We start from the raw sequence: 26,624 nt of genomic DNA on the forward strand, positions 1-26,624 counted from the left end.
TTTACTAATTAAATATTTATTTTGGAACTAAATATTTAATTTGTAAATTAAATATTTATTTTCCGAAAAAAATATTTAGATCCCAGCTAAACATTTAGTTTGCAAAATCAGTATTTGGGAAATAAATATTTAAGTCTGACCCAAAAATATAAAATATAGTGTGGAGCTAAATAACATCGTGGAAAATAAATATTTAGCTGGTACTTAAACATTTAGCTAATACGCAAATTCGCTTGCCAATAAGCGGAAGTTGGTTACCAAAATAAAAGCTGGATCTCGCTAACCTCTTTATTAACTCTTGCTCCAAACCAGAACTTGTTTTATCTCTGGTTCTATTCTTCTTCAGCCAATATGTCGGACATGTTCAGAAGAGTTGAACTGGAGATAAAACAAGTTCTGGTTCGGAGCAAGAGTTTATAAAGAAGTTAGCGAGATCCAGCTTTTATTTTGGTAACTAACTTCCGCTCATTGGCAAGCGAATTTCCATCCCAGAGCTCCACAAGCCGGCAGCCCACGCAGCAGACAGAAGCCGCGATCAGACAGAGATGCGCCGAGCTGCGGGGAGGGGAGAACTGGGTGGAAAACATCGGTCTCCCGAGAGCTCCACAAGCCGATAGTGGGAACCCAGCTCCACCAACATGTCATATTTCAACCCATTTTCTAAAGTGCAGCATTATGTTAAATGCACTGGGTTTTACCCTATTACATTTAAATTTCATGGTTAAACAGTACATGTTAAAATCTAATCTCAGCTCGGCAGTGACCTAAAATACATAAATATAATTTTACTTACTGAAAAAAATGAAGTGGAGACTCCTTGGATGCTCTATTAGAGCAATTAATGCCTCAGCAAGTCATTTTGTCCAACAATTGCACAAAAATATCCAAAACAGAATGCACACACACAGAGACTCAAAATCCCGGAACAGTTTCCAGGCCAGACCGAGGTGGTCACGTGGGTCTGATGCTCATTAATTATACAGAATTTTAGGCTTTTAATACACTTAAACAGAAGAGTGAGAAAAACATTCACCCCCCTCAGAGTTGTCATGAGTGTAAACTAGATAATTTAAACCAAAAACATGTTTTGGTACCAGGCTGTAAACATGTTTATTTCTGCTGTGAAATTGGTATTTTTAACATGGGAGTCAATGAGGATTTGCTCACTTCTGGCACCAGCCCCTAGTGGATGAGGGTGGAACTGCAATTTTTGGTACTTCCGGGATTGCTTCAATTTTTGAGCCGCATTGTGGGGGCTTGGTTGATACTGATACAATTAGTTATGAAACATGGTGCCTTTGCAATAATTCCCTGATAAAGCTTTAAATGCTAAAGTGCCCACATTTAAGAACTAAGAACGTTTACAAACATTAGTTAATTTCATCCTTACCTTTCCTCTTTGAAACCCACCGAGTATGGTTGAAACAAGAGCGGCCGCCAAAACACACCAACTTCCGGCCGAGGTCTTTCGCTCGTCGATTTTCCGGTAAAAGTAAGGCACGCTTAAATGCTTAAAATCCTTCCTAAATAATCCACACTCCATTTGGTTTTTTATACCAAGTAAGGTCTTTAACACACTGGGGGGTGTCGATTTTTCTCTAAAATGTGACTTTGAAATTACTAGGCTACCTATTAAACTCTCTGCATTCCATAAACAGGTCCTTCTTTATTGGAAAATGTTATTTAAACATAATTTCACTCCACATAATAGCCCAATTTGGAACAATAGATATATGCTAATGAACAGAAAATCTGTTTTTATCCAAGATTGGTTGTCAAAAGGTGTTTGGGCAATTGCCCATTTTGTAGATAAATAAGGACATGTTCTAGAACATCAAGATTTTTGCCTAAAGTTTAATTTCCAATGTTCTGAAAATAAATTTAATCGGGTTATAAAATCCATTCCACTGTCACTTAAAAACATAGCTGTAAATGATATAATATATTCTGACATCTCCCCCAGGTTAAGACAACTATATATAGATGATGTCCGATTTTGTGATGTTAAATGCATAATAAGTTTCTAAGATCTTCATTAAGGAGTCTTTATTATCCAAATTTACTTAGACGTAATTACATATTAAAAGATTTCCAAAGGGAAGAAATTGAAAAAATAAGAAGTGATTATATCACCTTCCCTATCGCTCCTAAAGGGAAAGAAGTCCAATTTAAAATTTTGAATAAAATTTACCCAACAAATAGAATCCTTGGGGATAGATTCAATATAGAAGCTGGTAATTGTGTATTTTGTGAAACAGAAGAGGAGGACTTAGACCATCTATTTTTTGTGCAATTTTATACAAATGTTTTGGTTGGATTTTCATGCCTGGCTTTGTTTCAATGGGATTCAAATTACCCCATTTACCTTAAATATGATCATGTTTGGAGTGTTTTTGAAAGAAAAGAAAGTTAATTATGGTGTTAATGTGTTATTAATTTTGTGCAAACAATTTATATATAAATGTCGTTTTTTAAGACCAAACCAACACTAGCTTATTGGAAAAACGACTTAAAATTATTGGTTAAATCTTTGATTTTAGTTCAAAAGAAAAAGGCTGATTTTTTTATTTCCTTTGTAGATTTTGAGTTAGTAAGCTAATTATCTGTTAATTATGTGACCCCATCTTTAGATTTTCTTTTTTTCATATACATGAAAGTGTTTAATATGTAAGGAATGATTATTCTCTGAATATGTAATGTAAGGTGCATTTTGTTCGTATATTATCTTTTCTAATAATTTTTTTTTTCATAAAGTCATGACACGCCATCTTGTTCTCGCTAGAAGGTTCTTCCGGTGACGCGCCAGCTGTCTGGAGCTAGGTCCTACTTCCGGTAGCAGTCACACACTGCTAGGGTCCAGTTGCTCACCTCTCAGGTTCCTCACTCAGACTGGTTTTAGAAGGACAGACCCCCTCCACCCTGTCCTCACGTTGCTCCATGGTCCTTACACACCTACAGCTGTCTGCAGCAGAAACACGAGTCATTTACCTGAGCTTCTCTTCTTGATCAGCTCTGACATGTTCGGTGTTGATTCATCAACCTGCCACTTTTACAACTCAGACAGACTCAGATTCACGTCAACAAGCCAGATAAGTCCTTACCAAGAGCTCCACTCTCTCAGAAAGGATGGATACAGTCCGTCATTCCTGTTTCAGACTCCTACACTTCGAGGAAATCACCGACGCAACGACGAGCAAGAAGAGAAAGTGAAACCTGTTTCCAAGAACCCTGAAGAAATCTTTGTAGTATATAGGTGGTCACCAGAGGGCGACAAAACCCGACAATAACCCCAACACACACGTAAATAGAGTGATTTGATCAAAAATACACACACACAAGGTTTTGAAAGACTTATGTTGAAGTTAAAGTATCAATTCAAGCTTTCTACTCGAGTAAAGGTAGAAAAATATTGGTTTCAAAACTACTTCGGGTAAAATAATAAACAAAAGCTTAAAGGTGTAATGTCAGATGCTTTTCTGAAGCATTTTCTATTGCTTGAAATGCCTTTCACATCCCAGTAGAAACCAACTCATAATCACAGTAACTTTAGTACGGTGGCCCAGAAGTGCAAACCACAAAAACAAATCACTTAATGCAACAACAAATTGAAACATGCAAAAACAAATCACAAAACGCACAACAAACTGAAAAGCGCAACAACAAATTCACTAAGTGCAACTGAAAGTCACTGAGCGCAAAAACAAAGTGGATTGAGGAGGGTGAAAAGAATGATGCATACTTCTGTAATCTGGAAAAAAGGAGACAAAAACAGAACAGTATAAAATCAATATTGATAAATAATATAGAAATTACTGATGACGAGATAATTTCAAAGGAAATTCTTAAATTTTATGACAATTTGTACTCCTCAAAATTCTCTGAAGAAAATTGTAATAACTTCCTGAACAGTATTGAAATGCATATTCCTAAAATCAGTGATGACTTCAGACTTTTACGTGATGACAATATAACAAGCTTAGAGTTGGATAAAACTAGCCTAATTTACAGGTGCTGTAGTGCACCTGCAGAATCACAGCCTGTGTGTGACCTCCTAGCAGCAACGTTCAGTTCAGTGATGCTCTTGCGTTAAAGCTGGTGGTGCATGTTTTTATTGCCCTGTGTTGTTTACCAGATGGAACAAGTTTGAAGAGATGGTTAGCGGGGTGTGTTGAGTCCTTTAGGGTGTTTGTGGTTTTCTGGAGGCAGCGAGTGGTGAAGATGTGATCCAGGGCAGCCAGGTGTGTGTTTGTTATTTTCTCTGCAGTTGTAATTGCTCTCTGCAGGGCCTCCCTGTCAGCTGTACTACACCAGGATGCTGTTGGTCAGGATACTTTTGTGGAGCAGTGATAAAACTACACCAGCGGTTTTTGTGGCCGGTTGATCTTCCTGATGCCTTTACCTTGGTGTGTTCCAGCACTGGAGGTGTTAAAGCTACAGGCCTGTAGTCATTGAGGCTCATTATTGCAGACTTTTGGGTATTGGTACTATTGTGGAGGTTTTTAGACAGCTGGGGACAGAGCACTAGGAAAGAGACATGTTGAAGATGTCTGTGAAGACCTCAGCCAGCTCCGCTGTACAGTCGCGTAGCACCCTTCCCAGAATGCCACCTGGACCAGCTGCTTTCCTTGCATTAACACCTCTGGGTGTACGCTGTACCTCAGCGGTCTGCAGGATGAGCACCTGGCTGTTGCATGTTGGTGCTGGAGCTGGAGTCGTGGTTCCAGCTGTCATCACCTCATGGCAGCCAAAGAAGCTGTTGGCCTCTCTGATTCCCCACTTCAGCTCTGACCTGGCAGACCTGGCATCGCCAGACCTGAAAGCTTTGTCAAAGAAGAAAGAAACAATATTTAGTTTAGCGCCTCTCGAGATACAAATCACAAGACGCTTCACAAGAAAGAAAATTAAAAATAATTATTTTAAAATTATTAAAAATATCATAAAAATGGGAAAAGTTAAAATTGTGATTTTAAAAAATGTGAGGAAAGGGGAAAAGATGATGAATAAGAAACAAGTGATGGATCTAATTGACATTGACGCCGGATGTAAAAACATGTTGAGTCTATATTCACTAACTGTTTTTAATCAGTAAACATAAATTAAGGAGTATAAAAACAAAAGGAAGGCTTTCAAATTGTATAGTTACAATGTTTTGTTTTGATGACGAGTGATAAAACTTATTTCGTTAAATTTAAATTTATTTAAAAATTTATTTCGTGTTGAAGCTTAAAACGTTTATTGTGAAACTCTAAACAGGAAGTTCCACGTGTGACTTCCTCTAGCTTAACAAGTGGCTGGCTAAACAAACCCAGACGGGCTCGTTTGAGGCTGCCGCGGTACCCAGCCTGATTTCTGGCTCTAGTTCCCGTTCGGGGCTCGGAGCGCAGACGTTTCCGGTCCGGTCCGGTCCGGTCCGACGGTGAAGGACAGGTGAGTCGCCGCGGCCGCTCTTCCGCAGGTCTGGGAGTCCCGGGAATCCATTAATCTGTTTAGCCTCGCTGTAAGCGGCTCTCACACACGCACATCCATCAGCATAATAAATACTGTTGTTAGGCTGAATGAGGACTTGGGGATGGAGCGCCTGCAGGGCCCCGTTCTGGGTCAGAACCAGACCTGTTCGGTAACCGGCGGATGGACCGTGCTCATTCTCCCGGGGATCGAAGGCTTTATCCCGACTCTTAAGAGGAAAGAAAGCCACCGGGGTCAGGCATCACGTTCGCCGAACTAACGGAGCGAACCGGGCCTCCTCTCGCAATGGCACGGTGAGGATGCGTTCACGGACCGCCGGAACAGGGAGAACTGCTGACCCGGATCGTCTCTAGAGCTCCTGGTGGGTTTCTGTCCGCGCAGATGGATCTTCTGACTGGCTAGAAGGACCTGGATCTCACAGACCAGGTGATCTAAGCATTCCCACACCTGGGAGGATTCACTCAGGCTGATTTGGACACTACGATGGTGGGCGGTACCGGGCCCGGCACAGTGGGCCTCAGGACTACTCAGGTGTAGCAGATATTTGGAGTACCCTGTGGCGCTCCATCAGCACCATGGACTACCACACCGAGTGTTGCTTCTGTGATGCTGAGGACGGAGGTCCAGATGACCCGCCTCTGCACAGCATCCATGCACCCAACCGGGTCCGACCATCATCCTACCGGGCCCTGAGGAGTGCTGTGTCCAGTCTGGCCCGCATCGATGACTTCTTCTGTGAGAAAATTGGTTCTGGCTTCTTCTCTGAGGTCTTTAAGGTGTGTGTGTTACTTTTCCTGCTTTAAACAGTCTAATCAAACCTCTTGTTGGCTTTAACATGTTTAAATAAAAGCTTGTTGCCCTCCAAACCCCTTAACCCACTTAGGCCCTTGCAACCAGGGCTGTTCATTGATGGGAATCACCACAATCCCAGTCACCACGCTGGTTGTAGCAGCAGCAAAACAGTTCGGTCCAGTCACGCTCCATGGTAGCCTCAGCAGGTCTACCAACAGTCCGAACAACTTTAGTCCAGCCAATCACAGCTCTTCGTTTAAAAAGTTTTCACATCAACTTTTAACCATTTAGACTCATGCCTTTCTTTGAGGCCTGAGCAGCAAGAGGTACTTAGAAGTGAAACAGTGAGAATCTGGTGCAAAAGTTCGGTTCACTTGGCCTTACGCCCTGAATCACGCGTGTTGTGTTCAGTTTAAATGTGTTTCGACCGATGGTTTCGATTATCTGAGGATCGTTAGCTTGTAAAACGACTACTACACAGTTACATGGCCTGCCAGGCTAGTCTTTTGCTGCATCCCATAATAACTTCCACAATGCACCAACACCACATTGGTTTCCGTTGAGTACTTGCAGACAATTTATCACTCTTTGTGTTACCTACCCACAGTTTTGGGGAGTAACAGAATACTAGTACCGCCGTTATGTATTTGGAATACTAATTATGAGTAACTGTAATCTGTTACCGTTACTATTTGTAAACATGGTATTGTACAGTTACTTTCATAACATAGAATACTTGCGTTTTCCCAGCCTGGCTAGCCATCTGATTTGTATGAATAAATAGTGTGGTGCCTGCCACTCCAACGCGATGCGACCAGCAGAACAATGATAGCAAGCATCCAGCAAGAGCCAAGGCACCGGACTCAGCTTAAGCTTGGTTTATGCTTGACGCGTTTACTTTCCGCGCGGCGATGCGGCTCGCGGATGGAACGCGGTTCACAACTCGCAGCGTTTATGGTTCATGCGGCTCGTCTCTGCGGTGAGCCAATATTCTCCCAAACTGTAGGGGGCAGCATGGAGCTCTACGGCATGCATCCAACACTACACCGTAGTAGAAGTAGAAATTACTGTTTACAACATGGCATTCCAGCATTTTTAACAGCGTCCTCGTCTTTTCCGACAGTGCGAGCTATTTCTCTCCAAGAATTATTAACAACATGTTGATCACGGTGATCTCTGAGAGCTGAATCCTACAAATGTCCGTATTTACGAACCTCTGCCATACTAGTTCTTGCAGGTCCGCCATGTTTTTCCGCGTCCGACCGTCCGTGTGGTTAGAAATTTTCCTAGGTGCGCGGTGTGGAAAGTTTGGGCCGTGTGGAGACGCGGTGGAGGGGCGTGGTTGTTAAAATGACGCAATTTCGCCGCGCGGAGCCGTGCGGACCTCGCAGACGCGTCAATTATAAACCAGCCTTTACACGTTAGCATCGGCACGACCCCAAACGGTATCAAACGGCACCAGAATTTGGTTTCACACACAGGTCAGATTTGCATTTTTGGTGCCGAGGAGACTCTTTTTCTCAGACCTTCTCCCCTGGGTCAGACTGGGACCGAGGTGACACTACAGACTGATTGGCCGGCTGAAATTATGCCTGCCTTGTCCGATCTGTGAGAAGAATGAGCCAGCGGGTGGTTCCCCGCATGAGAGAAGAGAATAGCTGTGTGTGTGTGTGTGTGCGCACCTGTTCTCCGCATCGGAGCTCTCGTTATTAAAATAACGTGCACAGCAAATTAATACAATAATGTGGTTCAGAGTTTCCAAAAGCAACACAGCCCATGTCCGCCTTTTGGAGCGGACTCCCGCGCGTATTAAACCCCGCTCACAGGTTCGGTGGATTCTGCATTCCTGAGAAGTCCCTCACTGCACCTCCCGTTCCAGACCAAACTCACGCCATCCCGCCCGACACAACCCCGTCCGTGCAGCTAACGTGTAAGCGCCATAGTGAACTACACGATGAAACAGCCAAACGGAACCACTGTCCCATTCCTCGGCATGGAACCCCTTCTCATGGTGCAAAAGAACGCTAATAAAAACAGCACAATCAGAACAGAAGACTAACAACATCCACACAACCCTGGCAATAAAACCTTAACAAACCACATCAAAATAGAACGAAACAACTGAAAAGCGGTTACCCACAATGCACCTTCGCCGCTGCTGTTCCGCAGTGGGCGGAGTCACAACAATAGTCTGGCAACTGTCCATTGACCGCTCTCAGCCATGTGTCAGGATCTATGTTGTCTTTCCAACTGTCTCATTCTACTGGATAACAAATAACGTGACATTTGTCGCAGATTTTTTTCTGTCAATAACTAAAAGCAGTCAACGATAACTGACATTAACGAAAATCCAATCAGAAAATGGAAAAGATAGGCAAATGGCAAAAAGAACCAATCAGCATTTTATGAGGGGAGGGGCAGGGCCAAATGAAAAAAGAACCAATCAGAGCTCAGGTTGGACGTTTGAACAGGCTAGCGGTAACCATATGCCGGTAATAGTTGAACAATTTACGTGTAAAAGAAGAGAAAATGTCCACGGCTGGGAGGACGAGCGGTAAAGTGACGGTGTGTATTTTCCCTGGCGATAGGGGCTACATACCTACATCATTGCAAGCATTGTTTTTGTGTTCAAGTAAGACTTTACGAACGGATGGCCATTAGGGTCAAAAATCCTCAGGAGTACAACCTCCAGCAAAATGACAAGCACATCAGATTCCCTTTCATCAGTGGCAACGAGTGAAGAGGTCAATGTGTAAAACAACAACTTTATTAATGGTGACAGTTTTGTTACCATATGGCGTCGCCTACACACTTAGACCCGCTCCCATGTAATTTAGACCTGATTTTTATGGTTATATGTTACGAAGCCGGCAATATTTTTCAACAACTGGGCATGTTTTCATTCATTTACAATATTTCAATGGATATTTCCAGAGATTAATGGTAAAACTGCACATTGTCCCTTTAACGTGAGCATCTGAAAAGTGTTTGCTTGGTGAGTAGTAAGTAAGTAAGTAAGTAACTTTATTTCTATAGCACCTCTCACAGACAAAAAGGTCACAAAGTGCTTCACAAGTTAAAAGGCAACAACATATAAATACAGTAAAATACAGCCACAATATACATAGTGTCAAATACAACCAATCCGAATGAGACTAAGTTTAAAATGCCTGGAGAAACAAATGGGTTTTGAGATTGCTCTTAAAAACACCAACTGAGTCGATTGAGCGTAAAGACAGAGGTAGCTCATTCCAGAGCCTAGGAGCGACGGCCTGGAATGAGCGATCTCCTCGTGTCCTGAACTGAGTACGTGGGACCATTAAAAGGTTTTTTGATCCAGTGATCTCAGCCTGCGAGAAGGCGTGTAAGGGCAGAGCATGTCTCGAACATACAATGGAGCCAGACCATGCAGCGCTCTGAAAGTCAGCACAAGAATTTTAAAATTGATGCGAAATGTGATTGGAAGCCAATGAAGAGCTTTTAAAATGGGGGTAATGTGGGCCCTTCTGTTGTCACGGGTCAGAATTCTAGCTGCACAATTCTGGACTTGTTGTAAGCGGGACAGCTCTTTTTTGTTTAGACAAGAAAATAAACTATTACAGTAGTCTAAACGGGATGATGTAAACGCGTGACTAATCAACTCAAGATCAGCTTTAGACACCATTGTTCTGAGTTTAGAAATTTGTCTCAAGTGGTAAACACAGTTTCTAGTTAACTGCTTTGAGTGATGTTCAAGAGACATTCCCTTGTCAAAGAAAACTCCAAGGTTTCTAAGGGTAGGTTTTACAGACAAACTCAGATCACCTAACTGCTGGTGAATCCCTGGAACAGCATCATCGGGGGCAATCCACACATCCAGGGTTTCTCCTGGGTTTAACAGTTACAGCGGTAGGAGAGGGTGGAGTGTTGGAGCGGACCATCTGGTCATTTGATGGTTTTCATGCTGTAGCCGTAATATAATCAGTAGGGATGTAAGAAAATATCGATATGGCAATATATCGTGATTTTTTTCCTGCGATTATTACATCGATATTCAAAAGTCGCGTATCTAATTCTTGAAAGAATTTACATGCAAACTTTTGTGTATTTTCTTTTCGTTTTGTGCAATTCAATCGCCACCCGCTAGGTGGCAGCAGTGTGCAACGGGTTTTGTTTCCACGATTGAAATGTAAATCCCTCCATCATGGTTCAGATACCTCATGTTAAACATGTTACGTATCAGTTTGGACTGTTTATTGAACATTCTTACAATAAATTCAGTAAAAAAAATTGCTTGTAACGTCTGACTGAATGTATCGCAATATATCGTGATATATCGTATCGTCTCCCCTGTATCGTGATATGTATCGTATCGCCAGAATTTCAAAAATACACATCCCTGATAATCGGCATTCGCTGTTCTAGCTGTGTTTATGTGAGGATAAAATTTCAGGCAGCTCAGCTCACTTTGCTAAATTAGTGAAGGGAAAACTAAGAAGTTCACCTGAACACCGTTCTTACCTGTAGTGGAATTCTGCATGCTTTCCTCTGCTCTCCGTGGGGATTAGGGCACCGGGAGTGTTTAAACGAGAGAAAAGCGTGAACATGTCAGTGCCTGTCTGAGTAAAGTGTGTAGCGAAGCGGTTTACAGCCTTAAATCAGCCAAATAATTGTAAAAAGTAAAGCTGGCTACTTCGCTGATATTTTGCCTTTTGCTGGTTGTTTTTAGAACATAACCCAAGCGATAAACGAGGGACCACTGTAACAAAAATAATTTAATTGTTTTATTTATTTCTTCCCATTCAGTACTACCCTCTGTTTTCCTGTGGGAGTAGCTACCAACGACTGTAATAGACTTAAATGCTGTTTTAAAAGGGACGTATTCTAAGTATTTAGAGTGCAGTACCAGGATTATGCAAAGTAACAATACACATTACAAAATACCAGGGATGTATATTTTTGAAATTCTGGCGATACGATACATATCACGATACAGGGGAGATGATACGATAAATCACGATATATTGCGATACATTCAGTCAGACGTTACAAGCAATTTTTTTACTGAATTTATTGTAAGAATGTTCAGTAAACAGTCCAAACTGATACGTAACATGTTCAACATGAGGTATCTGAACCATGATGGAGGGATTTACATTTCAATGGTGGAAACAAAACCCGTTGCACACTGCTGCCACCTAGCGGGTGGCGATTGAATTGCACAAAACGAAAAGAAAATACACAAATGTTTGCATGTAAATTCTTTCAAGAATTAGATACACGGCTTTTGAATATCGATGTAATAATCGCAGGAAAATATATCACGATATATTGCCATATCGATATTTTCTTACATCCCTACAAAATACATTTTAAAGTAGGTATTCTGTATTCTGTAACTAGTTTTACAAAGTATTCTCTCCATTACTGCCGACCCAGTTCAGTCGACCAACGCCGGGTTTTCTGACCCTGCATGTAAACTCACTGACTGCTCAGTCAGTGTGTGTGTGTGTGTGTGTGTGTGTGTGTGTGTGTGTGTGTGTGTGTGTGTGTGTGTGTGTGTGTGTGTGTGTGTGTGTGTGTGTGTGTGTGGATTTGTGCAGATCAGGGGGGTGATGGGAAATCCATAAAGCCTATTAGCTCTACTCTATTATTACACAGAAACACGGAAGCCTCCACAGAAGTCTGCCGGTGAACGTCGGTCCCAAACACGTTGTTCACACCTCCAGTCCCTCACGTTACCACCGGAGCACCACCCATCTTCTGGAGAAAGCACGAATTTTCCCATTCCCATTTGGTTCCCTGTTGATTTTTCCTTGTGTTTGCTCCTCAGGTGCAGCACCAGATCACAGGACAAGTGATGGCTCTGAAAATGAACACGCTCGCCAGCAACAAAGCTAACATGCTCCGAGAAGTGCAGCTGATGAACAGACTCAGTCACCCCAACATCCTCCGGTAGGTTCCCCCTCCGTCCGCTGGTCCTCGGGTCTGATCCTGCTGTGGCGAGTTTAAAGTCATGGGAGTAAAATATTCTTGCTGCTCACTTTGGGCTCTTTGGGTTCTACAGCAGACAACCATCTGGTCTTTATGGGGTCCAGAAGTGTTCTGGGCTGTGTAGCTTTGTTTCTGCTCAGCTCTGTGAAGATCCCACTGCAGCACCATGGTTCTGTTGTAGTTCTGCTGTTGCGTTTGGGTCCCGGTTCTGTTTCATGACCTGGTTTGGTCCAAACGTCAGCTGTCAGGGGGTCTTGGTGGACTAAGTGAATCCCAAACCATCAGCCTTCCACCACCGTGCTGACAGCTGTGATCAGCTGTGTGTGCAGCAGTGCATTCTGGGTGAACAGTCTTGTGGTCTGCTCAGATGAAACTTTAAAAGAAAAGAAAGGAAACGATCTTTTCTGCGGCGCCTCTGGAGATAAAAATCAGGAGGCGCTTCACAAAAGCAAAAAATGAAAATGTAAAGTTTATTTTTTCGAAAAATGATTAAAAATGTTTAAAATGAGAAAAAAAACATAAAAAAGTGATTAAAAATGTGAGGAAAGGGAGAGAGAAAATAATAGGAAAGAGGGGAATCAACGGATCGTGGGAAAGGCAGAGTAAGAGCAGAACCAGGAGAGGGAGTTGAAGGTCCCACCAAACCTGAACAGGTGAGTTTAAAGGAGACCACTGAGTCCATTGATCTCAGGCTCAGGGGGAGAGATGTCCAGAGTCTGGGGGCCACAGCAGCAGATGATCTGTCACCTTTGGTCTTTAGCCTGGTGCTGCACAACCAGTAGTCTTTGGTCACTGGACCTCAGGGACCTGCTGGCGGTGTAGGGACTAAGAAGATCACCAATGTAAGATGGTGCTTGTCCATGTAAGGCCCTATAGACCAGAACCAGGACCTTGAAATGAACCCTGAAGTTGACTGGCAGCCAGTGAAGCTGGAGGAGAAGCGGGGTGATGTGGGTGTGTTTGGAGGACTTTACTAACCTGAAGTGAGCTGCCGTGACCTTTTAACCTGCTAACCGAGGCCTATAGAGCCTGAGCTCTTGGGTCTGTTTCTCTGAGTGCTGACCTCTGACCTCAGGCTGAACCTGCTGAGATCATTAGCTGTCTGGATGTTGTCTCCCCGTCGACAATCTTTCTCTGTAGAATCTGGTGAAGACCTTGGACCCGTCCCAGGTGGATGGGTGTCTTTGCTCCTTGTGTAAACACGCCTGTATGCTCCTGAGCAGCAGACTGATTCAACTCCTGCTAGAGGAGCTGATGCTGATCGTTTCTGACTACTAGTCTGATCCTGGACCTGCACGCGCCCCAGGTGGACTCAGGGCAACCACAGGACCGTCTAGGGTTCAGGTCCTCTTCTCCTCGTTAAACAAGATTACGACCAACAGGGTCTGACACACAGAATCTTACAAGTTAAACTCTTGTTTGATGCTTAACGTCAGCTTGGAGCTCAAAAAGAAATACTCATCAGGTTATTTCAGATCAGCCTTAGCTCCAGGAAAGAGCCTGTCCCCCTTAGTGGTGGCGTTGCCCTTGACAAACACCGGGGGCGCTATCGTTCCAGCTGTCATCCGGTTTCTTCCCCTCTCTTCAGGTTTCTTGGGGTCTGCGTGCATGAAGGGCAGCTCCACGCTCTGACTGAGGTAACGGCTTCCTCTCTCATTCTCACTGTGGTGCATGTTTGATGGATGTGTGGAGAACCTTCTGTCTCTTCCTGCTCTGCTCCTGCTCCTTCCCGTCATGCTGCAGGTTCTCTGATGGCTACAGAACCAGAACCCTGACCTTAGAACAGGAGCGTGGTTCTGTATCTGTGAGGACAGTGTGGGTTTGTCTGATGTAGTGAAGTGCTTAGTTTCACACCGAGCTCTGATCAGATCAGCTACATTGATGAAAATGAAAACTGCGGAAAGCTTCCGCGTCTGTCGGGTCACAAACCGCTGATGTTCCGAGTCCACTTACACCCAAACCTTGCTCTGTCTAGTACATTAACGGAGGTAACCTGGAGCAGCTGCTGGACAGCGACCTGTACCTGTCCTGGTGCGTGAGGATCGGCCTGTCTCTGGACATCGCCCGAGGCCTTCAGTACCTGCACAGCAAGGGCATATTCCACAGAGACCTCACCTCCAAGGTAGGGCTTCCACTGATGAGGGTGAAGGAGATCTGTGTTCAACGTTCTCTATGCAGGTCAGACTTTTTTCTGTGTTTGTTTTCGAATTACCACTCGGAAGCGGCCCACGTGATGTCACCAACGACTGTAGAAATGAAGAGCAAACCCTCCGTGAGGTCACCCGTAGGCTTCTGAAGGGACGAATTCAAGCCCTACCTCAGTGGTCCTCAAGGGCCACCGTCCTGCACGTGTTCCACGTCTCTGCTTCAGCACACCTGGTTCACATCGGCTCCTCGGGAGGAGACCAAGTGTCGCAGAGGCCTGTTAATCACTCACTCATTTGAGTCAGGCGTGTGCAGCAGGGGAACCCTGGCTCGAGGACCAGGGTTGGCAGCGCCCTAGTTAACCGAAGCTAGCAGACGTTTGTGGGAGCTTTTAGCCAGAAAAACGCAGCAGAGTGAATCTCGTGAAGCACAGATGTGTGACCTCATAGATGACTTTGCATTAAGAAAAAGGAGATGTGTGTGCAAAAGGCCTCTTCCAGTGTTGAAGGAGGCTCGTTTAATCTGTGCACAGTAAGTTTTGAATCTACATGATCCCAGTGAAACAGTCGGTTTGGAGTGGAGAGGGCCTCAAATCCCCCTTGAGACTAAATAATCGTAGACCTGCAGATGTTTGAAAGCCTTTCGGTGTGATGAGTGGAGGCTCCAGGGCTTTCCGTTTAGTGAGAACACATTTCTGCCCAGCAGACTCGTGAAAAGACGGCGGCAAATCGGACGGACGTTTTTCGTCATCCCAGAGCTCGTACGGCTTTAGTTACTTTAATTTGTCTTCAGTAAGCTTCTCTCTAAACCTCCCATCTTTGGATGGTAACGTGTGTATATATATCAGGGATTTAGTTTGTAAACTTTCTTAAAAGTGTACGATAGCAGGCCATGTTGTTTGTTTTTGCCACCCAGCCACTCGTGAATGCGCACAAAGATGGGGAACGAAAGTCAACATAACTCCTGTTTTATGTTTTTTTCACTGTTTCTAAAGGGGAAACCAATGTACTAAATACCTGCAGTCATCATCCAAAAGCATGTCGTAGTTTTCATAAATACAAAGTGGAAACACAAACCCCACCCCCCTCCTGCTTTTTTCACAAATCGCACACCGATCGTACCACCAAGATTTATAGTCGTTGAAACCCTATTTAAAGGAGCATTATGGAAGTTTGACAGCCAAAACATGTATAGAAATAATAAATGTCTTCTTCATACATTCTCCTGCAATGCCCTGGTCCTGTAGAATGAGCCCTGGCATTTTTACTGTGATTGCCTGTTTTTCTGTAAAATCACAGAAAAAGAGAGATGCTCGGGTCGAGCAGGCTGCTTCATGCGCGTTCACGCTCAGGCATCGCCCGTAGCATTTGCTATCCGTAGCTTTAGCAGCAGAGAGAGAGGCAGTGCCACTTTGTCGCTGTTCCTAACGCCTAGTGACAAAGCTAGCTACATTTCTGAGGACCCTTAGCTACTTTCTGTAGAACTTTCTTCTAGATATTTCCTGCTAATTAGCAACAAAACAGCCATTTTCGCTCCGAACCGTTCTTTGAACGTTGTTTCAGCTGTCATCAAGGATATAAAAGTTACAGATACAAAAGATGTCACTGGTGCTTTAGCTCACCTTGTAAGACGTTGGACTCTCGTGTTAAAGACCCGGGTTCGATTCTGGATGTGAACATAGTTTATTTAGAGTTTCTTTTTTACATTAATGATATATTTATTTACAGTAAGATGCCCAAATTTTTATTTGAGACTCGCCGAACGGCATTGAATTCACAGATAAAAAAGATGTGGGTTCAACTTTCATTTTGGAACAATTTTTCAAGCAAGGGAAGGGAATGATCTGAGCATGCAGGAGGACTGACCCATCATAAACCTTTGTCGGCTGTGCTGAAGAGAAAGCTACAGAACCACATTATTTAATTAATTAGCTGCACGTTCTCCTGTCCTCTGTCCTCCGGGCCACAAATACACACACACACACACACACACACACACACACACACACACACACACACACACACACACACACACACAGGACTGTCTCAGCTGTTATTTGCCTTAAGGAGTGTGCACGTACAGCATGCGCACCTCGTGCACGAACCTACTATTGAAGCTGCTATTACGCTTTTGGCCTGAGGGGGCAATCACGAGCATAAAAATTCAAAACTCTGTAAAGTCCCTTTAAAGCGTGGAATGTCACCTCTCTGGTGGGGGCGGAGACTGAGTTAGTGTGTGAGGTTGAGACGTTCCGACTAGAACACTCAGGGTTGACGCTGGAAGGACTGTTTCTTGGCTGGCCAGGGAACGCCCTGGGATTCCCCCGGAAGAGCTGGCCCAAGTAGCTGTGGAGAGGGAAGTCGGGGTCTCTGCTTATGCTACTCACCTCCGGCAGACGAAAACGGAGGGACAGATGGATGACCTAAAAATGTGTCACACTGAAAATTTTCAACTAGGAAATGAGAAGGGGGACAAAATTAATAAACAAAAGGTAATACAGGATCCAGAGAACGTCAGAATTGTTAGAGATAGCAGCATGACCAGAAGGTAGTGAGGAAGAATAAGCAGAATATATCAGAAGGTCATTAGAGACCCTAAGAAGAGCTGTTTCAGTAGAATGGGCTCTATGAAAACCTGACTGGAAGCTATCATAGATGTTCTGTTCATCAAGAGCAGCTGGGAGTTGTTTAGCCACAACCTTTCCCAAGATCTTGGAGATGAACGGAAGTTTAGAGATGGGTCTGAAGCTGCTATGGAGAGAGGGGTCGAGACTCGTTTTTTTAAGAAGCGGGTGGATTACAGCGTTCTTAAAGTAAGCAGGGACCTGACCAGTGTAACGTGAGGAAATATGGGTTTTCTGTCACAAAGGTGGTGTTGGACTCAGCTGGGTCAAAGCTGGGTCGCTGAGAACTTTCACCCACAGATTAAGACCTGAACGCCAGAGAGTCTGGGAGGAAACCATAACATCTGCCACCTGCAGCTTCGTGCCAGAAGATGTTGTTCCCACAGAAGTAGTCATAACATAACAAGTCTTAAAACTTTGTTTCTTGATTTTAATGTTAAAGTAACCATTATCATTTTGCTCATTATAAATGTGTTTAATCAAATGAATGACTATTAGGCTTTGGGTAATTATAAGAGATTTAATTAATCCATTCCTAATTAAATGATAATGTTGAGGATGTTTGTTGCTGACCTTCACACACAAACATTCACACACACCCACACACATCTTCTCACAGTAAACTCCAAAACACATTTGCTGACGCACACGTTTGCTTTGAGAAGAGAAAGGCTTTTGGTAAGTTTCAGTCTTATGATTTGAGTTCATGCTTGACAACGAAAGAGAGAGGACCTAAAGGGGGGACAGAGCCGGTTGGCTCGTTTCTTCCCCCCCCTTTTCCGCTGTTCCTGCAAGCCAGACAGAATAGCTGAATCGCAACTTCTAACGCAGACTCAATACAGAGTCTTTGATTTCTGAGTGAATTAACTTAAGAAAGCGCATCGACAAAACGCTTTACCATCAACGTGTACCGAGGGCAACTCTGGACCGGTTCGCGGCGCATCTTTGTCTTCTTTGCCAGCCAAGGTGCCCTGGATGAAACATCATCCTAAGGTGACGTCCCGGGTCCAACAGAGGGTCCAATTTTCGGTGAGGCAGAACACGACAGATAGCGTTTTGATGCATCTTTTCCAACTAAACCTAAGTTTATTCAAACCATCACTTTTCACTCAGACACCTGTTTCTTCCTGAAGCAAAATCAGATGCACACACGCATTCATCTCACCTCATGTTCAATTTTCACGTCACTTTGCACACCCACGCATCCATAACCACATCCTATTACTCTCAATCTTCATTCACCGACAGAAGGTCTATTTGAGCAAGAACAGCATATCAACTGTTAAAGATTGTCCCACAAAGTTGCCAATGTTGATTGTTATTTCCTGTTTGTCAATTTCAAAATCATTAGTTTAATTTGAAGAATTAAAACTTTTAATTGTCAAACTGGTTTCCTCATTGAACTGAAACACAGACACTCAGATATTATCGTCAGTTTATCGATGAAAACAACCTTTGAGTCTTCTTAACAATATAACTGAGTAAAGACAGTTTTCCTTACAATATGGCTGAGCTAACCAAAATTTCTTTACACCAGAAACCAGAGAAGCATTAATTATAGAGAGCACGCTGGGACCGATGGACTGAAAAGCACTTTTAAACAAAGATGAGGGTAGGATGTGATGAAGTTTGTGTTTTTTGTGTTCAGTAATGGCGTCGGTAGAGCGTGAGGTGGTCAGAGATGGACATGGCTGAAATCATGCACATGGTTGGATAATAACAAAGCTGGTTCCTTGGGTTCCCTTCGCTCTGGGAAACCAGACTGGAGGAATATTTAACCTCCACACCTCAGAAGGTTGTTTAGATGCAGCAGATGGATGTGGAGACGGCATTTCTTCCGGGGGGGGGAGACGGGGAAACGGCGTAGCCATGAGTTCCTGCTGGGGTCTGACTCTGTGTCTTCCTACAGAACTGTCTGGTACGCTGTGAAAATGGCCTGTTCACTGCAGTGGTGGGAGACTTCGGCCTGGCTGAGAAGATCCCTGATTACAGGTCAGACTGATGGTGTCTTATCTAAACAAATCCAGCATGAGCCCCTGGTGTCCTTCTGTTCCTCAAAAGGTTCTGTAGCCATTGCTGATGGACACGCAAACGTTAGGTGGGCTTTAGAGCTAGCTTACTAGACCGTTTTCACTAAGCAATGCCGTCAGTTGACGTAGATTTGCCGGCAGGGGGTGTGTCTTGTTAAGAGGGCTAATGTGACCTCACTGATGAACATCCAGATAACTAATCATGTCTAAGGCGTTCTAACTCCCAGGCTGGTTTTGCAGTGATGGTGCTGAGAAAAAGGCTTTAGCCATCGTGGGCTCTCCGTACTGGATGGCCCCTGAAGTTCTCCGAGGAGAGCTGTATAACGAGAAGGTAAGTGTGGGTGGTCACCTCGTGCGTCCTGTCGCTCCACTCTTAGCTGCTAAACCCGGCTCCCCTCTCCATCGTCTGTGACCCAACGGGGTGAAGAACTTCCAGATGATTGCCTGTGGTGACACTCATGACCTAGTCTGACTTCTCCTCTCCGTTTTGGCTCAGGTGGATGTGTTTGCATTTGGCATCATCTTGTGTGAGATCATCGCCCGGATTGAAGCAGATCCCGACGTCCTGCCGAGGACAGAGGTAGTGCTCTGCTGCAGGTTTCTGTGGTTCTGATCCGATCCAGCCAACTGAGCTCCGCTTGTTTAGAAGCCAAGATGAGAGATGAGTTCTGTTGTTGGTTTGACCTCAGGTGTGTGTGTGTGTGTGTGTAGGACTTTGGCCTGGACGTGGATGCGTTTGAGAACATGATCGGGGACTGTCCTCCTGCGTTCTTCAGCCTGGCGGTGACCTGCTGTGGTGTGAGTAGCTGCATCGTGTCTCCACTAACACAGCGTCACATTTCAGAGTTCTCACTTCACGTCTTTCGTTCTGCTCAGATGAGCGCAGAGCACCGCCCCTCGTTCTCTGGCGTTGTCTCCACCCTGGAGGCCCTGGGGAAAGAAGGAGACGGAGAGGTGCTCATTAGTCTTGGTAAGCCAGCCAGACACGTGCGTACGATCCACTGGTTCTCAGGTGTTCTGAGCAGTTGCTGTGGGTGACCCGCATTTGAACAGGTGTTGTGCTGAAAAGAGCATGTCTGCCGAGATTTGCGCGATCTGCTGTAGGGGCTGCATGACTTAATTTTTTTTTAAGTCGACCGTCAATTATTGAAAATCGAGTCAACTAAAACGTGCTGGATACCGACCCTCCAGGCCCGGAAATAACACAGTCGCTCCAAAGGGATTAACGGGGCTGACACGCGTTTAGCCGTCAGAGGCGAGGGACTGATGCGGCAATATTACTACCAAGTGAGGCGGAACGAATGCCGCAATATTCGAGCAACGCCATGCTGGCATGGTGCGTTTATAGGACACACCATTGCGGTAATATTACGCTGATATGCCGGCATGTGTGTCCTATAAAAGCACCTCATGACATGTGGGGTCCCCCAAGGCTCAATTCTAGGACCACTACTCTTTAATCTCTATATGCTCCCCCTGAGTCAGGTCATACTTAATAACAACATTGCCCATGACATGTGGGGTCCCCCAAGGCTCAATTCTAGGACCACTACTCTTTAATCTCTATATGCTCCCCCTGAGTCAGGTCATACTTAATAACAACATTGCCCATGACATGTGGGGTCCCCCAAGGCTCAATTCTAGGACCACTACTCTTTAATCTCTATATGCTCCCCCTGAGTCAGGTCATACTTAATAACAACATTGCCCATCATAGCTATGCTGATGACACCCAGATCTACCTAGCCCTATCACCTAGTGACTCTCGTCCACTGGACTCACTCTGTCAGTGCCTAGAGCAAGTAAACGTCTGGATGCAGTCAAACTTCCTTCAACTAAACAAAGACAAGACTGAAGTTATTGTCTTTGGCAACAAGAAGGATAGGATGGATGTTGTTGCTCAGCTAGACTCCAGGGGAATTTATGGGCCATTCCCATCTGTACCTGGTCGGCCCGGCCCGGATAGCATAGCTTGCTCACATATTTTAGTAGCCTGCCTTTCTCCAGGGTGCAACAAGGCTGTTCTTCAGCCTTCTTTCTGAGGTGGTCTGCTTCAGGCTGACCAGGGCCAACACACCCACTGCTGACCAGTGTTGCCAGATCCAAAATCCCACAATATCGTACAGAGAGGCCTAAATTATCGTTTTCAGTACAAATTATCGTACATTATAAATTTGACAATAACGTTCTATAAACGACTTCTCACTCCAATGTAATATAACAAAGAAGGTGTTTTATATTGCCCTGTTTAAATAAACATCTTTAAAACCAGTAATATAATGCCTATAAACGTGGAGAGTGTGTCGGCACCACACCGACCTCCACGCATTGACACAGTATGCACATTTGCGCAGTCCTATTTATTTCATTTCTACATAGGTTAAACGCACGCGACAAAACATCACAGCAGTGGAAAAACTGACCCAATCAATGACAAAGCAGCCTACTCACCTAGTTGCTGATCTCGATCTCCTCATCTGATTCACTGTCTGTCGCAGCAGAATGCCTTTAATCACCTGTACTAAGTGGTCTGTGCTTCTCATTGCAATGTTGTGCTCGGCTAAAAAGCCACATAGCTTGATTTCAGCATTTTTCACATCATTTTCAAACTTCTCTTTTTCATTAGTTTGCTGGAGACATTTAAGAATAGATGTCTGGTTTGGCGCAATCGTTTAACCCTTTCTTTGTGTTTAGCTCCCTTTGCGTGATTCTAGAGAACGGTGATTTCTGATACCATCTGGGTGTTGCAGCAACGACAGAAAGCCTTGGTTTCGTTCCCCGCAACAGGTGCAAGCCATCCTTTGAAAATAGGGTCCAACTCCCACGCAGGACGATAATCTTGTGTCCGGTGTTGCTTTGCTTTACCTTCATCCGTCCCTTCTCTGATTAGAAGCCATTGTCTCGTCGCTCTGTCCTCCTAGCTTAGACTTGACTCGGCGCGCTCGCGGGCAAACAGCAAAAACTGGCGGGCCACTGCCACGTTATATAACCTTACAGTTTCTCGCGAGAGTAGGCCCTATCATGTGATTGGGCTACTGATTGTACAGATCCAGAGTCAGTTTTTGTAATAGACACAATAGCATAAACCTGTAAGCACTGAGGTGAAATCTGACTTCAGAACAGTTTAAAATTATGTAATTGACTTGGGAAAGCCACAGCAAAAGACGGTGTTACTAGATGCAATGTGAAATTATCGTACATTTGAGGATTTTTGAAACTATTGATCGTACATCGTACAGAGCCCGAAATTATGGTACAAATACGATAATTATCGTACATCTGGCAACACTGCTGCTGACTGATAAGCCGGCTTACCAGTCAGCAAATTCACACCTTCCAATGGAGCAAGCCTCTGATTGGTGGGTAGAATCAGCCCACATGGGCTTAAGGCATGCTCAATTCATCATCATTCATTATCGTGCTGATTACCTAGAAGCTGAAAATGTCTCTGACTGCATTCCTTGCATACATAAGCAAGGATGTGTGGAATCAACCGGGCCAGGCTGGGGCCGACTGGAGCTATCCGGGCAGGGCCGACCCGGTACAGATGGGAATGAGGCAAAAGACAAAGACCCAGGTTAGAAATCTTGGTGTTATTATTGACTCAGACCTGAGCTTCTCTGCACATATGAAGGCTATAACTAAATCAGCGTTTTATCACCTTCATCAAACGTCAACAGTCAGAGGTCTCATGTCCAGACCAGACTTGGAGAAACTCATTCATGTGTTCATCTGCAGCAGGCTGGACTACTGCAGTGGTCTCCTAACTGGTCTTCCCATAAAAGCTGTGAAGCAGCTGCAGCTTGTTCAGAATGCTGCTGCTAGAGTCTTACCGAGAACCAAGAGGACGGAGCACATCACTCCTGTTCTTAGATCCCTACACTGGTTACCAGTAAACTACAGAATAGACTACAAAGTGCTGCTACTAGTTTATAAATCACTCAATGGCACGGGACCAAAATACACGTCCGATCTCATTCCTGTATATACACCCAATAGGGAACTGAGATCCCTGGAAACAATCAGCTGGTAGAACCTCGGGTCAGAACCAAACATGGTGGAGATGCATTTAGCTACTATGCTGCTCACATATGGAATCAGCTTCTCCATGACCTCAGACCTGCCCCAGCCCTAGTGTTTAAAACTAAAACCCTCATGTACTCATCAGCCTTTACATGAGTAGTTTCTTACCATGTGTCGTCTCCGCTGTAATCTGTGATGTAATTCTGTCTTCTCCTTTTAGCTCTAAATTATAATTTTTTCTGAGTATATTTTTCATTCGTGTTCTCCTGTTTGTTGTCGTGCCGTTTAATGCTGACTGTGAAGCACATTGAAGCGCCCCTGTGTTTGAAATGTGCTCTATAAATAAAGCTGCCTTGCCTTGTAGCGCAATGCATTTTTCTGCCTCTAGACGGCGCCATCAGAAAAAAACCCTCCGGATTTCTGCTTTAAGGTGCTACCTCTGTATGTTTTGGTGACCTTTACTTTCCAGATCTTTCCTGAACTTGATTTTATTAGCGCCGGCGCTCCGTGTGAAGTCTGATTTGTGCGTCTCTCCTCTCCTGTCACTCAGAACCGGTGGCGGTGGACGTGAGCCCATATCGGCGCCGCAGCTCTCCCTGTGGAGGCCTGGCAAGGAGCCAGTCAGACATGTTGCCTCCTGCGTCTCTGACTTCCCCGCTCCTCGGGACACCTCCGCGGGTCAACCCTTTTTCCCTCAGACAGGACCTGAATGGAGGACGGTGCAAGCTCCTGGACACTCCCAGCAAGTCTGTCATCTCCCTGACCTTCACCTTGCCTGCACTCCGTGATCCCTGCGTCTCCCCCCACCTGCTCAGGGGAACCCCGAGTATTCGAGCTCCACCACGGAGATGCCAGTCACTCCCCTGCACCCCAGAGATCGGCCGGACTGCAGCATTTCCAAGAGTTGGGAAGGAGCAGAGTTCCGATGAGAATGTCCACATATCAAATAGGAAGGATGAGAGGGGCATGGGGACCTCGTGGGTGTCAGAGAGGGGGGAGGAAACATTCCTTGAACAGCATCCAAATGTTACAGAACAAGCAGCTTCCCTGAAGAATGAGGAGGAGGAGGAGGAGGATTCAAGCATTCCTTTAGAGCTGGAGATGGTGTCTCTAGGCCGGCTGGATGAGGAGGCGGAGTGGGAGGAGAGTTTGTGTCTTACTGAACCCATGGACTGTACCAAGTCTCCAGAACCCACAAAGAGAACCCTGAACTCCACACCTCTAAAACCACTGGCCACCTCCACCTCTTGCTCCTCCCTACGTATGAAGAGTTGGAGGTTTCCCATCTCAAACGGACCTCCCTCTTTCCCGCCGCTGCCACGGTTGGACAATAACAACAGCTCAGCCCTTGTGATTGGCCAGCAGGTGCAACTGGGCGGAGGGCGGAGCTCTAACGGCTTCACCGGAGTCCAGCTCCCATTCTCTGACCCCCCTACTTCCTCTGAACAGGATGAGGTCATTTCCTGTCCTGGCTGTTGTCTGGTGGGGTTGAGATTCCCCTCAGTGTGCCTCCGTGGCTCTGCTGCTATTCCCGCCTCCCAGCGCAGGGCTTCGTTACCGCGGCAACGGTCATACCGGAACCTGAACAGTACCATAACGGCGGGCAGTATCTCCTCGTCAGCAGCCAAAAGACTCCTGAGTCACAGCACCAATGGACTCATGGTTTCAGGCTCACCTGTGCGTTGTGAGCCGGGCCAGTCTTTACCTGAGGCCCAGACCTAAACCTCCATATTCCACCTGAGGCAAGCATCAGCACCTAACCCGAAGAGCACCGAGCATTGCCGTGGTGATGCTGAACACCACCAACATCTGTTTGAAAGGTGCTGAACCTGTCACTCCAGTGTAAACAAGGTGGTGCAGCGCCACCATGTGGGCCGGAGGGTAAACCCGACTTCTCATCGAACAAGATTCAAGCAGGAGTTCTAGATGGTTCCTGTTCAGAGAACAGAGGCGGGCCCTGAGCTGTGTGCAGCGCCTCCTGGTAGTGTGGTCAGACTCGGTGTAGCCTCAGTGTCACTAGGTCTGTTGGGTCCCCGCTGATGGAGGTTCTGCTGAGGAGCAGCCGAGACGAGAGCAGCAGGTCCAGAACCAACCGCTGCAACAGGAATATTTATATAAACACGACTTTGTACATTTTATAGACACGTGTGTGTGTGTGTGTGTGTGTGTGTGTGTGTGTGTGTGTGTGTGTGTGTGTGTGTGTGTGTGTGTGTGTGTGTGTGTGTGTGTGTGTGTTTGTTTGTGCGTGCGTGTGTGTGTGTGTGAGAGAGAAATAGAAACAATGCGCGGCTTGTTTTATTTTGCTGTGGAACATCTTCAGATGTGCTGATAATAAACAGTTTGGTGTGAAGTGCTTGTGGTGTTTTTACTTCTAAAAGAGGAGGTGTGGGTATGTGTTGGACCAAAGACTTCAGGTGCTGAGGACTGATGAGCTAACCGCTAGTTACTGTTGTCCAACAGGTAAAACTGGATAAATGAGAATATGGTGCAAACGTTTATGTCAGTAATCCGACGCACTTTACTACGTTGTAGAAAAGCTTTAGTTGGTGATTACAGCTCCTAGGCACCTCTTGTATGCAGAGACCAGTCGCACAGCGCCGCTCAGGAGAGATTCTGGCCAATTTTTCCACACAAACAGCCCCACACCATGATGCTTCCAACCCAAGACGTAGCTGTTCTCGTGCGGTGCCATTTCTTCTAACATGCAGAATGACGCCTTTTATCTGACCGTAATCCCCATTAACTCATGATTATTCTCGGACTCCTCAGACAGGAACCTTAGATGGAACACCTGATCATGATTCCATTTAACATGCTCACAGGAACATTCAGCATTCTGGAAATGCACCCATAACCATTCCCATCAGAATGTTTTTCAATAAGATTATGAAGATCTTGGGAAATGTCTTTCCTGTGTGCCTCTGCATCTTCTTTGGTTAGGCAGGCTAGACGCCCAAGAGACGTACTGCTGCCACAACTGTAATACCACTCAACAGAAGGATGTCTAAACCCCAACTGCACACGGAAAACACATCAGAGCCTGCACCCTACGTCTGTCCACCTCCAGCAAGGTCCGTAAGCAGAACACAGACACTCCGGCAGCCCCCGAAGTCCTAAAAAATATCACTCACAAATATTAAACTTAATTTCAAAGCCTGCAAAGGAGATAAATGTCAACCTAATGGTAGGGTAATGAAAAGTGGGTGTCACGTTGCGAGTTAGGAGGAGGTTAGGACCCAAGATGCAGCAAACACCAGATGACTCGAGGCAGGAGCGGTTTAGAAGTAAACCTAAATCCTTTTTATTAGGATGAGGAACCAAAACACCCAAAAGGGTAGGAAGCCAAAAACCAAAGTCCTGAACACCAGGAGAACGAAAGCTCACGTAGAGCACAAAACCTAGAGACGAGGCACGAAACAATGCTGACACCAAACAATGGACCGACAAGATGTTGAGACACAGACAGGGCTTTATACACTGGGGAGGATGAGAGGGAGATGACCTGCAGGTGTGTGGGGAGAGAGACCAGGTGAACTGAGTTACTAATTAGGGAGGAAATAAACATGACCTAA

At 45.1% G+C, this 26,624-nt stretch overlaps 1 protein-coding gene and 1 long non-coding RNA gene across 2 annotated transcripts; one reads left to right on the top strand and one right to left on the bottom strand.

The window, feature by feature from the left end:
* Nucleotides 1–1,962: 1,962 nt before the first annotated feature.
* On the bottom strand, nt 1,963–5,076 carry LOC139070770 (uncharacterized). The gene is made up of 3 exons (XR_011521232.1): nt 4,130–5,076; nt 3,102–3,748; nt 1,963–2,962 (listed from the first exon to the last, which is right to left on the bottom strand). It is a non-coding gene; the product is annotated as an uncharacterized lncRNA (long non-coding RNA).
* A 181-nt stretch (nt 5,077–5,257) lies between these two features.
* Nucleotides 5,258–25,402, top strand: LOC107382357 (dual specificity testis-specific protein kinase 2). The gene is made up of 10 exons (XM_015954474.3): nt 5,258–6,242; nt 12,071–12,192; nt 13,820–13,868; nt 14,207–14,353; nt 18,909–18,991; nt 19,270–19,360; nt 19,526–19,609; nt 19,741–19,827; nt 19,906–19,999; nt 23,603–25,402. The coding sequence occupies exons 1-10, from the start codon at nt 6,042–6,044 to the stop codon at nt 24,772–24,774; spliced, it is 2,130 nt and encodes a 709-aa protein (XP_015809960.3). The 5' UTR covers nt 5,258–6,041; the 3' UTR covers nt 24,775–25,402.
* Nucleotides 25,403–26,624: the final 1,222 nt, after the last annotated feature.

The sequence above is a fragment of the Nothobranchius furzeri genome, chromosome 7, assembly GCF_043380555.1.
Source record: "Nothobranchius furzeri strain GRZ-AD chromosome 7, NfurGRZ-RIMD1, whole genome shotgun sequence".
Classification (NCBI taxonomy): Eukaryota; Metazoa; Chordata; class Actinopteri; order Cyprinodontiformes; family Nothobranchiidae; genus Nothobranchius; species Nothobranchius furzeri.